The sequence below is a fragment of the Pectinophora gossypiella genome, chromosome 26 (assembly GCF_024362695.1).
Source record: "Pectinophora gossypiella chromosome 26, ilPecGoss1.1, whole genome shotgun sequence".
Taxonomy (NCBI): Eukaryota; Metazoa; Arthropoda; class Insecta; order Lepidoptera; family Gelechiidae; genus Pectinophora; species Pectinophora gossypiella.
Genome location: NC_065429.1, coordinates 5037876 through 5056583, shown reverse-complemented (window position 1 = coordinate 5056583; position 18708 = coordinate 5037876). Strand labels below are relative to the sequence as shown.

Sequence of the window (18708 nt, the reverse complement as noted above, 5' to 3'; positions counted from 1 at the left end):
GTCGAGAGGGACTTTTAGTTTCTTAATGACGCTGTTTCCTGTATACACCTCTTAATTTTATTTTAAGTTATACCTGTCATTTTCTTATCCGCCGAAAAGGAAAGGGACGGGTAATCCATAGGCATAAAAAACACACGTAAATAGGCAGAAATTTAAACAACCCTTCCAAAACTTTATTTAGGCCAATAACCCGACTGAATTAAGTTGACACGTCAAACAGGTTGCAGCGAGATGCCTATTTCATTCGCCCGGGTTATTCATTCATTTTAGAATTAACTCAATTATCTTAGAATTAACAGTTGTCAATCATCCGTCCCTTTCCTTTGCGGCGGATAAGAAAGTGACGGGTATAACTTAAAATAAAATTAAGAGGCGTCTGCAGGAATTGGAGCCATTACAGGCTTGGTTAGGACATTACAGGCTGATCACCTGATTGTCCGAAAGTAAGATGATCCGTGCTTCGGAAGACGGTCCCGGTTACTATTAACTGATGAAAGTGAGTAATCGTTACATGAGCCATGTCAGGGGCCTTTGGCGGCACCTGACATCAGGTTGATGAGGCTGGTACTCCACCTCACAACCCACACGATAAGAAGATTACCCCTTGTGATATTTCGTCTCTTTTGTAAACCTTTTTGAGCCTGACGAGATCAATGGACGATGTTTTAAATGAGGGATTTTCTTTGTTTTAATTTCATATCCTAGCTACTGGTTAGATGGCTCTGAACTTAGGTTACTGCAAGGAACGGAACGTTATATTATTTGTCATTTTCTTTTTGTAATCATAAAACGGAACGTATTTTTCACAAGGATTATGTTTTGAAAGTAAAATTAATTAACAAATAACGGAAAAAGAAAACGGAATCTCATCAGAATGTCCCGAGAGAATGAGAATAAGAAAATAAATCTTTGCCTCATTTATTTATTTCTTAAATTAAATTTAAGTTTTTTTTTCTGTCCTTGGCATCTTGGCAACAACCCAGTAACCTTTAGTTAAGCGCCATCTAACGAGTTCTTGAGAACTATTCTTATTTTTAATTCTAAAACAGTTCCCCCATACCTTTGTATATCCCTCTGACGGCCTCCCTTTATCATTCTTACTGACACAAATATATAAAACTATGGTTGTATTATTAACTAGTGTTGTATAAATAGATTACTTTCAGCAATAAGGTTTCCTGCATACGAAGTACACGGAGCTGTATTCGTGTTGCATCATTGAGTTTGGATTTTGTGCGTATTTCGTCTTCACTCCCGTCCGCTCTTTCTGTAAAGGAAATATTATTACATAATTATTTAGTTAGTACTTTAGTAGTGTGTGTGGAGTGTGTGCGTAAAAAGTGCCTGTGTGTGTGGAGTGTGTGTTTGTGTCTAAGGAGAGAGTGTGTAGGTACTTAGTTCATCCAGCGATGAATGTACCACTGACCTTAATTGGCCTTAATCGTGAGCTTAAGCTCTAGTGTTGGTGTACATACATACATAAACAGCCTATATACGTCCCACTGCTGGGCACAGGCCTCCCCTCAATCAACCGGAGGGGGTATGGAGCATACTCCACCACGCTGCTCCACTGAGGGTTGGTGGAGGTGTTTTTACGGCTAATAGCCGGGACCAACGGCTTAACGTGTCCTCCGAAACACGGAATCATCTTACTTTTTCGGACAATCAGGTGATTCAAAAAGTGTTGGTGTGTCAGGATAGTATTAAGTGGAATTCTTGATCAACGGGAAATACGCGTGATTCCTTAGAAAAGAGCATATCCTGCAAACATTAACTCAAGCTCATAAGGAATAATACTCCGAACAGAACTCTCCGCTCTCCACCAGCAGCTGAACTAGGTCTTACTTTAGTCTTCATTCATATGGCGTCAGACGTCACACACACAGATGCGCCTGTACGATAACCTCAATGTGTAATGTCTGTGTGAAACGAGGTCTTTTAAATGAAGTGTCCGGGGTGTGATATGGGGAGTTGATGAACTTACCATTATATCAAAGCCGACGTCCCTGATGATCTCGAGCAGAATGTCATATGGCGGCTCTATGCTGTTCTCCGTCGGCATGTCGCTGGAACAAAACATATCGAATTATTTATTTATTTATTTTATATTTGGGAGACCAACTCTCTTAACAACTATAGCAAAAAGAAAATCATACTTAAAAACTAAGCCAATAACAGGTTTCCACCTATATAAAACAGTATAAAAATATTAAAACTTAAAACTTAAGCGCACTGCAAAGGTTTAAGGACATGCACAGATGCCTAAGACAGTACAAAGACAAACGCTGACTTAAACAATAAAAATAACGCTACTATCTTAATATTGAAAACTATATAACAAAGTGAAACTACAGTAACAATGACAAAATAATTGAATAAATATATATAATGCAAGTTGCTTATAAAATATTATTAAAAAAAGAACGAGAGAGTTCGCGTCATTATTAACATAACAATTACCTGAGGAGCTCGGTGGCGCAGCGGTAAACGCGCTCGGTCTGCGATTGTTGAAGTAAAGCAACTTTCGCAAAGCCCGGTCATAGGATGGGTGACCACAAAAAAAAGAGTTTTCATCTCGAGCTCCTCCGTGCTTCGGAAGGCATGTTAAGCCGTTGGTCCCGGCTGCATTAGCAGTCGTTAATAACCATCAATCCGCACTGGGCCCGCGTGATGGTTTAACGCCCGATCTCCCTATCCATCCATAGGGAAAGCCCGTGCCCCAGCAGTGGGGACGTTAATGGGCTGATGATGATGCTTCTATCGTGAGGGCTGTCATCATCCCCCTATATTATATTTATGATCCAACAATTTATTCGAAAACAAATTCGACAATACTATTAGGTACATCCAGGTACCATTTCTCCGGCTATACAGGTTGTGAGCTGCAGTAGTTTTAGGCGGGTGAGACGTTCGTTATGTAAAAATTGACGATTCAAAGTGTAACTATGTTACCCATTGTATTCAAATTCAGAAATATCTTTATAATTTACTTATATCTTTATAGCTACCTACTGAGGTATCATAAACATAGGTAGGTATCAGTAACGTCTCATTTCTAAAACTACTGATATAAGATATTTTAGTTATACTGAATAAAGATATTTTAGAATTTCGAATTAGGTGGGTTAGGTTTTGGTTTAGGCTATTGGGATTCGAGCGACGTCATAGTGAGAGTCAAGCACTCTTCCACCTGGTCTACCAGGGCTCATGTGATGCTGTGACCAACCTGTAATGGTAGAGCAGTGGTCCCAGGTTGATCCAGTACCCCCCCGGCTGCAGGATGGAGTATATCCTCTCGATGAACTCGATCACGTTGGGTGCGCAGTCGATGAAGAAACACGTCGCCACGCACGACCACTCCTCTGGTTCTGTGTACACCTGGATAATAATATACAGGGTGTTAGTCGCACGCACGCACACACGCACGCACGCACGCACGCACGCACACACACACACGTGTAGTTGTTAGTGGAAGCTGTTGTCATGGCAGCTCCCGATCCCAAGACACTTCGCGTCGTAGGTTTACAACACACACACCTATAGCTGTAATTTTAAAGAGTGTACTATTTGCCATGTACTATGAAAATAGGGAGGAAGAGAGCCTGGTAATCCGTAACACAGGCATTCCGTCTAGTATAGACACCAGTCTCTCTCACAATACAAACATGTTCACTGTGAGTAGTACTATGTTAAGTTTTACTGTAATTGTGAGTGAGAAATAAACTTATTTTTATTTATTATTATTTATTGTGACATTGTAACCAAAACTTTGAGGGATGATTTAGACCATTTTGGTAGGTGTGGGTTTGAGTAATAGAGTGAGAAACAGTGTGTCAAAAAAAGAGAGATGTGGTGTAAAAGACGATAATGACGAAGATTGAGAATGTTAGGTTGGTTTGGACACGTAGAGCGGATGAAGGATAATAGGATTACGAAAGCGGTATACAGGATGTTAGTGACATGGTAACGAAAACTTTGAGAGATGATTCAGATTATGATTCTGATTTGATTTTAAGTGGAGTTTTCCGTCGCAAAAGTATGGAACTGAAAATAATTTAAAAAATACACAAATTTCATTTTCCGAGAGGTAATTTCACTTGATATCAACCCAGAATCATAATGTAAATAATCCCCCTCAGCATTCGTTACGGTGTCACTAACACCCATACGTACTCATATGGCTTTCTGTACGTACTTGTACGGGGCGTAAGTGACATCGTAACAAATACTGAGGGGGGGGTGATTCAGCTCATTATTCTCATTTAATATTAAGTGGAATTTTCCGTCGCAAAGTATTCGTTACGATGTCACTAACACCCTGTATAGGTCCTCCTAGTAAGAAACTCCTAACACGGGTATTCTTTTTACTTAAATTGGGGGATCTCTAAAACCATTATATACGGTCACGAGCACCATGTACCATGTCACATTAACTTTTTTGACAAATTGAACTGTAAGTCTCACTAAATGTCAAATATGTTAGTGCGACAGAGTCCTAAAGTGGGTACATTATATTGCTCATGACTGTATAGATGATGAGTAGAAAGAGACAGACACATAAACTACGCTCTTCTATCCTAGATAGATAACTGTATAGTCATCACTGATTGTTTTTATATTATGCAACTGACTGACTCGCTCATCACGACAAAGGTTCGGATCTTTAGGTGCATAATGTCCATTTTGCAAAATGTCCAGTGGTGAAAGAAGTTCGCCAGAGGGCGCTGATAGTATAAACACTGGCTCTGTGTACAATTTTGGAAAAAAATAGTTTTACTGCGAAGTGAAAAATAAAAGTAACAAAAAACGAATTATAGTGCTACAAATACTCAGTGGAAGTGTTAGTGGAGTGATCTGCAGCTGCTTAATATATCTGCACTAAGATTCACAACATTGCCAGTTTTCGGATATCTAATACTATAAAAAATCAAATACGTTATTTATACAGTACGCGGAGTGCCACAAAGAATAAGACAGTGTAAATTATCTTCATAAAAAATTGTGGATAGTGTGTTTAAATTTAAATATTATTTTTTAACGAACTTATTCGTCGAAGGAAGGTAGAATTGGACTTTGCACCTCGATCCACTCTTCTACAATCTACTCCCCGATAGATGGCGCATGAAATAGTGATGTGTGGAAGAGATTGATTCATTCATATTGGTACCACTGTTCAAAAATCATACTTCTCAGTAAATAAATCCAATTTGCTATATTAAATCGAGAGCGAAAGCCTCAAAGAAGAAAATAAAAAGTTTTTCTGCAACGTAATTGAGCGAGCTTAAATCTTAGTGTAATAGGAACGAACTTATTCGTCAAAGCAAGACAGATTTTGGAAGCACTACGATCCTTGTTAGTACAACTACTCCTCGGTAGATGGCGCAGAAATAATAGTGTTATGGAAAGAGGATCGATACACTTTTAGTACTACTTTTCACCAATAGAGGTCACGACAATAATTGCAAAAATGTCTTCAACCCCATCTACTCCTTGTATTAAATGCAAGCAGAAAGTCCTCAAAAATGATTATTTGACCTGTAGCATTTGTAAGAAGTTCTATCATTTAGACTGTGCAAGCGTATCATATAGCCTTTTTACTTTAATGAAAAACAAGCAAACATGGAAATGCCGTAAATGTTTAGATCTCCAAAATGACCCGCAAAAACAAAAATCGTCCACAGTGAATTCTTCAACTCCTAAAACTAATGCTAACTCGAAGAATGCCATACAATCGGATGATTTGGAGACGGTACATACCACGGTACTACGACAAAGCCCTATCAATGTCGAATCCCAGCCGCCACGCCAGTTGGAGTCAAGTATTACTATCTCAAAGGAATCAAATATTACTGAGCCCTCAATGAACGTAAATCTTGACCCAAAACCACTGTATAACAGCGAAAATACCTCAGAAATTGAACATAACTTTATTACACATAGAAAAAAGAGGACACATTCAACACGTTCAATTGAAAGTATGAGCTCTCAGTGGTCAAAGTATAGCTCTCGAGGACAATTCTCGAGTTTACCTGATTTATCTGCGCTCCAAAACGATGCAATAGAAAAATTAAAAGATGAGGTTAATCATTTGAAATTAGTGCTACAATCTACTGAAAATGAAATGGAGAACTTGACATTGGAGAAAATTGAACTCGAAAAGAGAATTAATGAACAAGACATAAAGATAAAAAACTTACTACACATCTGCGCAAATCCTATAAGTCAAAAATCTAATATAAATATAACAACGAGTACGAAGAAGAAAAACAAACGGAAAAAAATAAATAAAAAAATTACTGAATACCATTTAAGTCCTAGAAATGATCCTATATCAGAGAAGAGCAACACAAACTTACCTGACCAGGAAACTTTGGAATTATCTGACACCTCTCAAAAGATTACTCTATATACGACTCCTATAAGTGCAAATCAGGACAAGAATACGGCTCATAAAAAGAAAATTGAAGATAATACAGAAACTGTATCAAAAACGGAAAAACACAAGTCAGAAGCAATCAAAATTCCACAACATATAGACGACGACCGAAAAGAATATATAAGCAAAGCAGATAAAGACATAAAAAAAACAAAAGATACAAGTAAATCTAACCTATTTGTTACTACTAAACATAGAATACTCTTACTTGCTGATGAAACTGGAAGAAATCTGCGAAACTTATTGCAAACAAGACTGGGTACAGACTATCACGTCACATCAGTTTTAAAACCTAATGCTTCAATGGATAAATTGCTAATGGATAGTCTTTCACTATGTAATGATTTTGGAAAGTCTGATTACATTATTATATTGGCCGGGACAAATGATCGAGATCCTGTATTGTTTCAGTGTACACTATATCACTATTTAAATCTTTTTGTAAACACTAATGTTCTGTTTGGAAATATTCACAAAAATCAATACCTAAACGAAACTAAACTTAATGGATCAGTCAAATTAATCTGTTCATATTTTCAAAATGTACATGTTTCTGAACTTTCTTATTGGAGAAAGAACAAAATTGATAAAATAGGCACATGTCGTTCCCTTATATTGGATATCATACTCCTCAATTGTAGGAACAATCAAATTGGTATATTTAATGCAAAAGAAACTAATAACGTGCATACACAAACCGATATTGATTTTTTTTTATAATGAGATTCAAGAGAATAGCCAAAAATCTGAGTTTTTTCTTATATAATAGTTTAACTGTAATGCACCAAAATATATCTGGCCTTGTAACAAAATCTGATCAATTAACTTTGCATTTGGAGGAATTAACTGTTAAAAAAATATATGTAGATGCCATATGCATTACGGAACATAACATAAAAGACGGTCAAGAAGGTATACTAATGATTCCTAATTATCATCTAGTTACTTCGTTTTCAAGAGACTGCCAACGGAAAGGAGGAGCTTGTATCTTAATTAAAAAGGGACATGCATATAGAGCTTTTCCAGAAATTATTAAATTGTCCGTAAAGGGTGTTATTGAGTGCTGTGCAGCTGAAATTGTGAATAATAATATAATTATTTTGAATGTATACAGGATTCCAGATAATAGACGATTTAAACTAGACATGTTTTATGATAGACTTGAGAGTATGCTATACAAGCTAGTACATAAGAAAAATAAGAAGATAATTATATGTGGCGATTTTAATATTAATACTCTTATTAAAGATAAAATAACCCTAGAGTTTGAAAACTTCTTGCAAAGTTTCAATCTTAAGCTTGAATTTAATCAACCTACTAGATTAAAAAGTGGTACCTGTATAGATAATATCGCGTATAGTTACGCACGAGGTTGTAAGAGTCAAATTCTAGACTGGGGCTTATCGGATCATACTGCACAATTGCTACAATATCCTGTTAAAAAAACTTATTTAATTAATTATTGGCGAATTAAAAACAGGGATTATAGTAAAGAAAATTTGGGAAAGTTTTTAGATTGTTTGAATAGTGTCCATTTTACTGACGTATATGGTGTAGATGATCCTAATAAGGCATATGATGCATTCATCAATATTTTTAAATTGTTATATGATCTCTGTTTTCCTCTCCGTGTCATAACAATTAGGATCAATAAGCAACCAAAGTGGATAACAAAGGGTATAAAACGATGCAGTAAAACAAAGGCCAAGTTGTTATGGAACTATAGGAAGAAACCCAATAATGAAAATAACACTATCTTAAAAACATATTCCATGAGATTAAAAAATATACTTAAATTAACTCAAAAAGCTCAAAATGATTACGACATAAACACTGCATCTAACAAATCTAAGGCTACTTGGCAAATTATAAATAAATCCAAACAAAACTACCCTAAAGAACCCATACTTAAAATAAAAAAAGACGATCAGAATATAACCAATCCCAGTGAGATCGCTACAGCATTCAATGATTTCTTTGTTGATCAAATACAATCGAATACATGTCAGGCAAATGCAAATAATTGCACAAATTCAATTATTAATAATTCTTACAGTTCCATCTTTATCCAGCCGGTTATTCCCAAAGATGTTATAGAGATAATTAAAAAGTTGAAAAATAAAAGAAGCGTCGGTTACGATGACATTTCTACTACAGTAATAAAATACGTCTCAAAAGTCATTGCCAACCCACTCAGTCATATTATTAACCTTAGTATAAGCACAGGCATCTATCCCGAAAGATTGAAACCAGCTATCATAAAGCCTTTATTTAAAAAAGGTGAAAGAGATAACATGAAAAACTATCGTCCGGTTGCTCTTTTACCTGTCATATCTAAAATATTTGAGAAAGTGATTTACAATGCAATTTATTCCTATATAGATAAGTACAACATTCTCACGCCAGAACAAAAGGGTTTTAGGAAAAATTACACGATAAATATGGCAATTTATGAATTTATGGATCATTTAGTACCTAAGATAGATAAAAATATACCAGTTTGTTCAATTTTTATGGATATGACGAAAGCATTCGACTTTGTCAATCATTTAAAATTATACGACAAATTACACGCTTATGGAATACGAGGAAATGCTCTTAATTTAATAAAATCGTACCTAAGTCAAAGGAAACAGACTACACAAATTTCTAGAATATGCCCGATCACCAGAACAGAGACAACATATACTTCAAGAGAAAGAGAAGTCATGCATGGTGTTCCGCAGGGAAGCGTATTAGGTCCGCTGTTGTTCCTGTTATACATCAACGACTTACCCAAACATATACCAAATCCCATGATATTATTTGCAGACGACAGTACTATTATTATAAAATGCGAAAATGTTAATAATTACCAAATTGAAATAAATGATACGTTAAACAAAGTAATCAAATGGCTAAACTCTAACAATTTATTAGTAAATTTAGAAAAGACAAAGGTAATGCATTTTTTTAACCGTAAACAATTATCAAGTGATATAAATGTTCATTATTTAGATTCTAAAATACATAAAACTGATGTTACAAAATTTTTGGGACTGGATATTGACCACAAACTCACATGGAAAGCACATGCCGAGGAACTAATAAAAAAAATAAGTAAATCTGCCTATGCTCTATATGAACTAGGTAAAATAGTTTCTAGAGACACGACTTTAACAGCATATCATGGCCTAGCTATGTCGCAGTTAAGATACGGAATTATATTCTGGGGAAATTGTTGTGAAAAAGAAACCATATTTAAAGCTCAAAAACGTTGTATACGTTCAATGTGTGGACTTAAAAGGACAGACAGCTGTGTACCAAATTTTAAGTCCATGAAAATATTGACTCTGCCCTCTCTTTATATTTACGAGATGTCAATCTTTGTTAAGACCAACACGACTCTATTTGTTAAGGTATCAGAAAAGCATAATATAAACTTACGGAATAAAGAACGATTTTGTTTACGTAGCGCCAGAACATCTTTTATGTATAACAGTGTAATCTGCATGGCACCGAAAATTTATAATCATTTACCTAACAGCATAAAAATATGTGATAGTGTACCGGAATTTAAAAAGTTGTTATATAATTTTTTGGTAGAAAAATGCTATTATAAAATTAATGATTACCTCTCAGACTGTACCACAATTTAAATTGAATATATAATATACCTGCTGTATTGGTCTAACTGAAAATGAAAATGTAATTGTTTTGATTGTATAATTATAGTTTTAAGTCTAAATATTTGTACGCCAACATGGCAAGATGTGGAGATACTTTATTAACTGTACCTACTCTTACCAACTTAATGTACCCATATCTACAAATAAATGTCTGATTCTGATTCTGATTCTGATTCTGAAAAAATTACCAATTTGCATAATGTCTAGTTCGCAAAATGTCCAGTTCGCAAAATGTCCAGTTAGCAAAAAGTCTAGTTCGCAAAATGTCGAGTTCGCAAAACGTCCAGTTCGCAAAATGTCGAGTTAGCAAAATGTCCAGTTAGCAAAATGTCCAGTTAGCAAAATGTCCAGTTAGCAAAATGTCCAGTTAGCAAAATGACCAGTTAGCAAAATGTCCAGTTAGCAAAATGTCCAGTTCGCAAAACGTCCAGTTTGCAAAAAGTCCAGTTCGCAAAATGTCCAATTCGTGGAAACTAGTTTAGTGCATTTATCACCTTGAGGAAGTCCCCGGCGGTCATAGAGAAGCTGTCGGCTGGCTTGTCTCTGGCGGGCCTCACGTCCGGGAAGGTGACACTCTGGAGCTGGTGGTCACACGTGAGGTTGTTCACGTACTGGTGCAGCCACGGGTGGACTGTGTACTTGTTTGCCTGGAAAAGAGTAAGATTATCATCATGTGAAGTGACAGCCAATACCGGCTTCACCATAAGCAGCTTCGGGTCCAATATAATAACGCCTTTAGGATGCTGCTGGGGCTGCCGCGCTACTGCAGTGCCTCAGGCATGTTCGCGGATGAGCGTGTGGACGGTTTCCCGGCGATCCTGCGCAAGCGATGTGCGTCCTTGTTGAGGCGCGTGCGCGCCAGTGGCAGCAGCATCCTGCAGGTGGTCGCCCACAGTCCAGACTGTCCGCTTGTGTGGCATCTCGTGCGCGTGGCAATAGGCGCATTATGAATCCTATTTGTTTTGTGTTTAGTTTAATTTTACTAACCTACTTTAAGTGCTACTAACACCAATGGAACTCTTTGTTTTCCGAAGTAAATAAATAAATATATATATATATATAAGGCCACACGGGGCCCGTGCTCAGAGCCCCCATTCTCGGGGGGCCCCGAAGGATCCACAAATTCTCTCACACATTTATTCTCAAAACACATTAACTTTTTTCACAAATCAGGAATCTTATCAGAAGGTTAGATTTACAAGGCATATCTTATACTACGCCATTATATTATCGATGACTGCGACTTTTCAAAAAAACAAAAAAACCTATGCTGTATTTGATTACCTATAAATGGATTCATAGGTACGTAGTAAAAAATGTAAGTGTTTTTCTTTTTTTACTTTCCAATTCCCTTTATTTACTTTCAAAAAAGACCCCAAATTCTTGTGTGCCCAAGGGCCGCAATCTTTTTTTTTTATTTGGTGACGAAGGGGAAATCCTCATGGGTATGTCGGACTCGTACCGACTAAAACCCCTCCGATGCGCATGCCGGGAAGCTCCGGGATCTCTGACGAACGCACCGGTGCTTCCCTCGCGTTTGCTATTAAAAGCGCGTCTCGGGGTAGATTAACCCCTATACGCCATCCCAGTTTTACGACAATGCGAGGCCATGTCACATTGCCGTCCCTCCCGGAGAAAGGGCCCCAACCTAGTATAACACGGCGCTGGTAACAACGCCATCTAGTGTGTCAGCGACGAACCGCGGCTGCGTTCACTCTCGTACAGAAACAACTCCATCTAGGGACCACTCTCGTTAAAAAAACACTACGCCATCTTGGACGCTAATAGCTATTACTTACCACCTGACAAAACTTTATAACTATATTAAAATAAAATAAAAACGTTGAAATTATATTGAAAATAAGCGATTACTTAACACATCACAAAAAAAATAATATTGTTGGTCCCGGTTACTACTTACTGATGTAAGTAAATAGTCGTTATATGAGCCATGGGGCCTTTGGCGGCTCAATAGTAACCCTGACACCAGGGTTGATGAGGTTGTTAATCCACCTCACAACCCACACAGGAGAAGAATCATAAAAACAACCTCCGTGGTCTAGTGGTTAGAGCGTTAGGCTCACCATCCCTGATTTAAACGCGGTAAGAACCCGTTATTATGTGTTTTAATTGTGATAGTAACTCATTGGTGCAAGTGCGAACTGGCGCTCTCCGTTTGAGAGGCGACCGAATGTACCACAGGACCACAGTGACTTGACATGTTCAATATTCATGTTTGAAGATAAAAAATAGAATATGTAGAGATATGTATGATATGTATGTGTGTGTGTATGTATGTGTGTAATAGATTACATAAACAGCCTATATACGTCCCACTGCTGGGCATAGGCCTCCCCTCAATCAACCGGAAGGGATATGGAGCATACTCCACCACGCTGCTCTACTACGGGTTGGTGAAGGTGCTTTACGGCTAATAGCCGGGACCAACAGCTTAACGTGCCCTCCAAAGCACGGAATCATCTTACTTTTTCAGACAATCAGGTGAATCAGGTGTGTAAAAGATTATGAATGGAAAAAAATACCAGCTCACCTCCGGACACCGATTGAGCACGAAGTTGCTCGCAAATAGCATGAACAGAGAAAACTCATTCCCCTGGCACGTGAACCCCCGCGCTGCCACCTCCCACGCGAGCCTTCCCAGCCCCGCGCCCGGCACCAGCACCTTCACGCCGCGACGCTCGCTGCGGGGTGGACAGTACACGTCAAACATCACAATACCACATCATTTTTTTTACGTGACTTATTGTAGGTTTTCCGCAGATTGCATTAACTACTTGGCCGGACAAATGGGGAGCGCTGAAGGCTCTTATCCGGTACAACATTTATCACAATACCACAAACAACTATCAATGTAGGCATTCAACCATGACAGGAATGAGCAGAAGTGCTTAGTTGGTACTATTAATATAAATAGGAGGTCCTGGGTGCGATTCCCGGTGGGGACACATCACAAAAATTACTTTATGGTCCCTAGTCTGGTTAGGACATTACAGGCTGATCACCTGATTGTCCGAAAGTAAGATGATCCGTGCTTCGGAAGGCACGTTAAGCCGTTGGTCCCGGTTATAACTTACTCATGTGTAAGTAAGTAGTAGTTACATGACCCATGACAGGGGCCTTTGGCGGTTCAATAGTAACCCTGACACCAGGGTTGATGAGGTTGGTACTCCACCTCTCAACCCACACAATAGAAGAAGATTAATATAAAATCAAAATGGCGGAAAAACAAGATGGCCGCCATACAAAGAGGTAAGTGAGGCAATTTCAAACAAATATAGGACACCTGAACCACGCAACATCTAGTTAATACATAATGATGTTGATTCTAGTACACACCGTCTAATTTTAAATTATACCCGTCATTTTCTTATCCGCCGAAAAGGAAAGGGACGGATGATTCACAAGTGTTAATTTTAAAATGAACGAAGCGAATGAATGAATAACCCGGGCGAACAAAATCACATCTCGCTGCATTTCGCTGATATGCAACCCGTTAGGCCGACGGAAGGAACGAGTCATAGGGACTGTAACCTGGAACCCGACAGAGGGCAGCAGTAACTGTCAGTATTATTCAGCGAAGGACAGGAGTCCTAGTACGGCTTTGAAATAGAGTACACAGGGCGCTATCCCACTCGCGTCAGACAGACTACTGCGGTGCGGAAGGCAAGAGGGAAAGCAAGTCACGTCAAAAAAACGGAGGCTTTATCTTCTTTCCATTAGCCTCGTAAGGCCCAGATAATAAAAAAAAAATACAAAAAAAATGCTACTTAGGTTCTATGACGATCTTGTGACTCGCCATCGACTCGCAAAGAAGAAGAAGCATTGAGAATGCTACACCGAAAAGAGCGTGGCTCTTAAATTAGTGATGATGTACTAACCTGTATTCCTCCATAGAGTAGAGCGCCTCTATTTCGTCCAGTATGGGCTTGTAGCACTGTTCCCTCTCCGGTGCGCCCACGCTGCTCCAATCGCGGACTATGTTCTTTAAAACTGATTGTACCTAAACATACGTAAATAAGTTTTTTTTCCATCACCGCTAAGCATGTGACCTCATTGTTAAAGGGAGTAGGGACCATAGCCTAGTTCCTATCCAATATCTAGAGGAGCTCGGTGGCGCAGCGGTAAACGCGCTCGGTCTGCGATTGTTGAAGTTAAGCAACTTTCGCAAAGGCCGGTCATGGGATGGGTGACCACAAAAAAAAGTTTTCATCTCGAGCTCCTCCGTGCTTCGGCAGGTACGTTAAGCTGTTGGTCCCGGCTGCATTAGCAGTCGTTAATAACCACCAATCCGCACTGGGCTGGCGTGGTGGTTTAAGGCCCGATCTCCCTATCCATCCATAGGGAAGGCCCGTGCCCCAGCAGTGGGGATGTTAATGGGCTGGTGATGATGATGATCTATCGCTTTATAACTCGAAAGTTTATGCGGACTTTTGGATTAATTCGTTCGGGGTTCGGTGTAGGAGTCTGCTCCGAGGGTGGGGGCTTAGGTTTCATCATTCATCGTCATCACCTTTCATCATTTCATTAATCATCATCACGAAAAAAAAATACATAATCATGGCTGTATTGGCATAGTTCCCTTTGCCTTGCCCTTCAGAGAAAACAAAAAAAAAAAGAAGATAAAGCCTCCGAAACCTCACCTTTTCAACGTCATGCTGCATTTTGTGTTGCTTCTGCGATATCATTTCACATGCATTATAGTCACAACCGAAGCTCTCCGTCCCGTTCACACCGTCCATGCTGTGGTCCACGTTCTCGAACATTGTGTCCACATCTTTGATTATCATATGCACTATAGTGTTGTTGACGTCTAAGCATTTCTTGAATTTAGTCAGGTACGTGGTGTACTTCTCGAGTCGCCTTTGGTGGGTTGGTAGTAGGGTGGATATTATCTTCTCCGATTTGTGTATCCGGTCCAAGCTGCATAGTCTGTAAAATCACATTTTAGAGTTAGTCTTCTTCTTCTATTATGTGAGTTGTGAGGTGGTTGATTTGATTTGGTTTGATCAGTAAGTAGTAACCGGGACCAACGGCTTAACGGGCCTTCCGAAGCACGGATCATCTTTCTTTCGGACAATCAGGTGATCCACCTGTAATGTCCTATAACCAAACTAGGGATCACGATGTGTCCCTACCGGGATTCGAGCACGAGTCGAATCGTGAGCAGAACGCTCAACCACTGGACCACGGAGGCCGTAAGTAAGATGATCCATGCTTCGGAAGGCAGGTTAAGCCATTGGTCCCGGTGACTACTTACTGATCTATTTGTTACAAGAGCTATGTCAGGGGCCTTTGGCGGCTCAACAATAACCCTGTGTCAGGGTTGAACAGGTTGGTAATCTCATAGCCCACACGATAGACGAAGACGTGAAGATGTTCAGACATCTGAAGGGTTCAGACCCTTCCATACAAAACAAACAGCATCACGCCTTTAGAGGTAGGTAGAGACGTATGGTATACACACCTACTTCTAGCCTTTTTTTTGACGTGACTTAGTATGGTATTAATAAACTAATCTCAGCTGAGACTGCCCTCAAGATCATGCTCAAGTCCCTGTTTTTATATAAGAACTGTCACATTGACGTGATCTTGAGAGCAGTCTCGAAGCTGAGATTAGTTTATTAATACCAACCTAAAGGTCATCATTTAGACTCAAAAACAAAGAAAAGATGCATAATTATGTCTGTTATCTGTGAAATTAGAAGTTAACAATACCATCTATAGTGATTTTGGGGAACGCCGATTGGAAAGTACCTTATTTCAAAACCTTTTATTTAACTAAATACATGTAAATGTGTGGTGAACAATTTACACTGGTAACATATTTTTTTTTCTTGGTTTAAACTACAATTAGTAGACTCTCCTCTACTCTAAACTATAAGCAGTTTCATTGAGTGGATAGATGACGTTTTTGAATTTACGATGGTAAAGTAAATAAATATAATTCTTTAGTACTAACAGTTCCCTAGTGAGCCCTTACGAGACAAACAAAAGATTTATTAAAGCGCATCAAAAACAAATAACAACGAACTAATGACCGTTTTATCTTTATTTACATAAAATATGTATCACCATTAGTTATCATACAATTAGTCAGACGTTGGCAGCAACAGTATCACGAGTTCTGTGTGAATCACAGACAATTGCATCACCGTTAATAATAACTGCAGTTTTTGTGTACGATAACACATACAGCCAAGGAGAAGGCAGGAGGGAAACCACTGTCCTATTTTTTCCTAATAGTATCATGGAGAATGCTACACAGACAAGAACGTGGCTCTTAAATTTGTGATGAACACATACAGATACATCACCTATTTCCCGTTCGGGTAGACGGGGACCACGGAATACCACTTATGACGATCCTGACAATCTTCTTCCACTCTCATGAACATACAAACGCAGACACAACAAACAATAAAGTGGGATATAATAAACTCTTGGCCCTTGGTGCCTCCATAATACATCTATAACCTTGACACCATGGTTGATGAGGGTGGTAATCCACCCCACAGCCACAATAGAAGAATAAACTCTGTCCACCCCATTACGAACCATTAGGCACAAGGATTTGTTCTGTTAAGTTCAGCAATTTGTAATGCACCCTTTTCAATTTTAAATTATGATTATAAGCTAGACACATGGGACTTAAACATAGCTAGTGAAGAGTAGGTGTATACCTACTCTTCACTAGCTATGTTTAAGTCCCATATACATGTATACATGTATACATATACATGTATACTTACATTTCTGCCTACCCCTTGGGGATAAGGGCGTGAAGATGCTAAGAGTGAAGGAGGTGGAAAGAGGCCAAAGCTCAGAGACAGACTGACATGAAGATTAGAAATAAATTGGTTTTTGAGGCTTTAATTTAGTATACTAGTGACTTTAATGTAGTATTTAGTATAGTATGGTCCCTGTAGGACATTGATTTTTCCTGGAACCTATAGTTTTTTATTGGTATTAGTAAAATAAAATCGGAAATTATATTACAAGTATTTCATACAGAGTAAACTCATACTTCTCACAGGTAATTACAACATTCTAAAGATGTAAATGACAATTTAAATTTAAATCCAGCCTTTATAACTTTTAAAAATAATATTCTAATGCACTAACTAACAAAATTAACACCTATATGTAAGGAGATTGATATAGAACACCCATGGTGATGATACCTTTGATAAAATAACTAGTTAGCAACTAGAATAACCTTGAGCGTGTTGCAGTTACGTCCTTACGGTACCAGGGGAGCAGAACCGCGGCACACGTGCAGAGAGCATAAACAAAGCTATTGTTATAATCTAAATAGGTTAATTGGCGATCTCACTGTCGAACCGACCGACCATTTTTCTATCTATCGCTCTAAGCTACCCTTGTATAAAACATCACCTTAATTGACAAAAGCATCTAGTTCATACCACAAACTTGTTGTCAAAGGCTCCGATTGAGCCAAAATCTATTTTTTTTAAAAGAAAAATTGATGAAATTACTTACTTGTAATATTTGAAAGCGTTTACGACGGCGCGAAAATGTTCCCTCTCCTTCGCTTCGTCAATTTCGTCAACAGGCGACGGGGAAGACATTTTTTCGTTGTGTCGGGGTGGTTTGGGGTTAAAAACACAATTAACACAAGAGATAAAACAAAGGTTCTCCGGAGATTATTTCAATAAAAATTTGACAGCTAACCAGCCATTGCCATTGCTCTTGTTTAGTGATGGCGTGAACAAGTTATCAGTTATTTTTTATCACTCAAAGTAACAAATATTATATATGAACATTATTTTTTTATACAGTTGATTGGCGAACAAATACAAATAGAAAAAATATTATTTATAGCATCAAACACTTCGCGACCTTAATGCTTTATAGCATTTTCTTCCAGGCTACATAACAAAAATAACAACAGCAACAATATAACAATAGTTAAAAGAGTGCTAATCACGCAAACGTCTGGCACAAAGTCTGACATTTTAAATAGAAACGAAAAGATTAACTTTATCGAGTAAGACACCTGCAAACTATTTCGTTATTATGTTTTCCAAAATTAATGTTATTAATGTAAAATAAAAATCCTCTCTCACTGCTAGCAAAGGCAACTTAGGCAACAGTATAATACTGAACTGAGAGTCTGAACTTACTGCGCTGACGCCTAATCATCCATCTATCTCAGTTTCTGTTTTGACAGCTACAGACTCATTCGCTCATTTTTTTGACAGTCACATTCTATCATGTGATTGGATGAAACTTACAACTCCTGTCTATTTATGGAATTTTTTTACAAACTCAAGATAGGATTTTATCTGTCAAGACAAAAACAAAATGAGGGACATTCCAGGCCAAAAAAATATAGATGGCGCAGAATTGCCTTCTTTAACCATTTTACTTTCTAATTTCATGGATAACAGACGTATGTATCTTTTATCTTTGCTTTTGGGTATAAATAACGATCCTTGTTATTACACCCAGACACAATACATCTTCCACCCATTATTATTCTAATCAAAATTATGAGAAGCCACAATTATTTTTCACATGTCTTTGCCATTACCTGTGCCATTACATTATATTTTATTACAT

The 18708-nt window shown here is 38.2% G+C and overlaps 1 protein-coding gene and 1 long non-coding RNA gene across 2 annotated transcripts in view; both read right to left on the bottom strand.

Annotated features, from left to right (window-relative positions):
- The window catches only part of LOC126378594 (uncharacterized), a 109041-nt gene that overhangs the window by 20439 nt on the left and 69894 nt on the right, over positions 1–18708 (bottom strand). The gene's annotated exons all lie outside the window — the stretch shown is intronic.
- Positions 592–17873, bottom strand: LOC126378457 (carnosine N-methyltransferase). The gene is made up of 8 exons (XM_050026831.1): positions 17626–17873; positions 14766–15054; positions 14004–14125; positions 12656–12806; positions 10599–10751; positions 3227–3378; positions 1985–2066; positions 592–1267 (listed from the first exon to the last, which is right to left on the bottom strand). Exons 1-8 carry the CDS (start codon positions 17712–17714, stop codon positions 1163–1165), a joined length of 1143 nt encoding a protein of 380 aa, XP_049882788.1. The 5' UTR covers positions 17715–17873; the 3' UTR covers positions 592–1162.

Bases quoted from the DNA above. Each gene is read 5' to 3' on its own strand.
- LOC126378457 (XM_050026831.1), bottom strand. From the start codon at position 17,714: ATGTCTTCCCCGTCGCCTGTTGACGAAATTGACGAAGCGAAGGAGAGG. The intron at 15,055-17,625 runs GTAAGTAATTTC...GTGATTTTACAG, and splicing joins AACGCTTTCAAATATTACAA to ACTATGCAGCTTGGACCGGA. The intron at 10,752-12,655 runs GTGAGCTGGTAT...ACTCTTTTCCAG, and splicing joins TGCTCAATCGGTGTCCGGAG to GCAAACAAGTACACAGTCCA.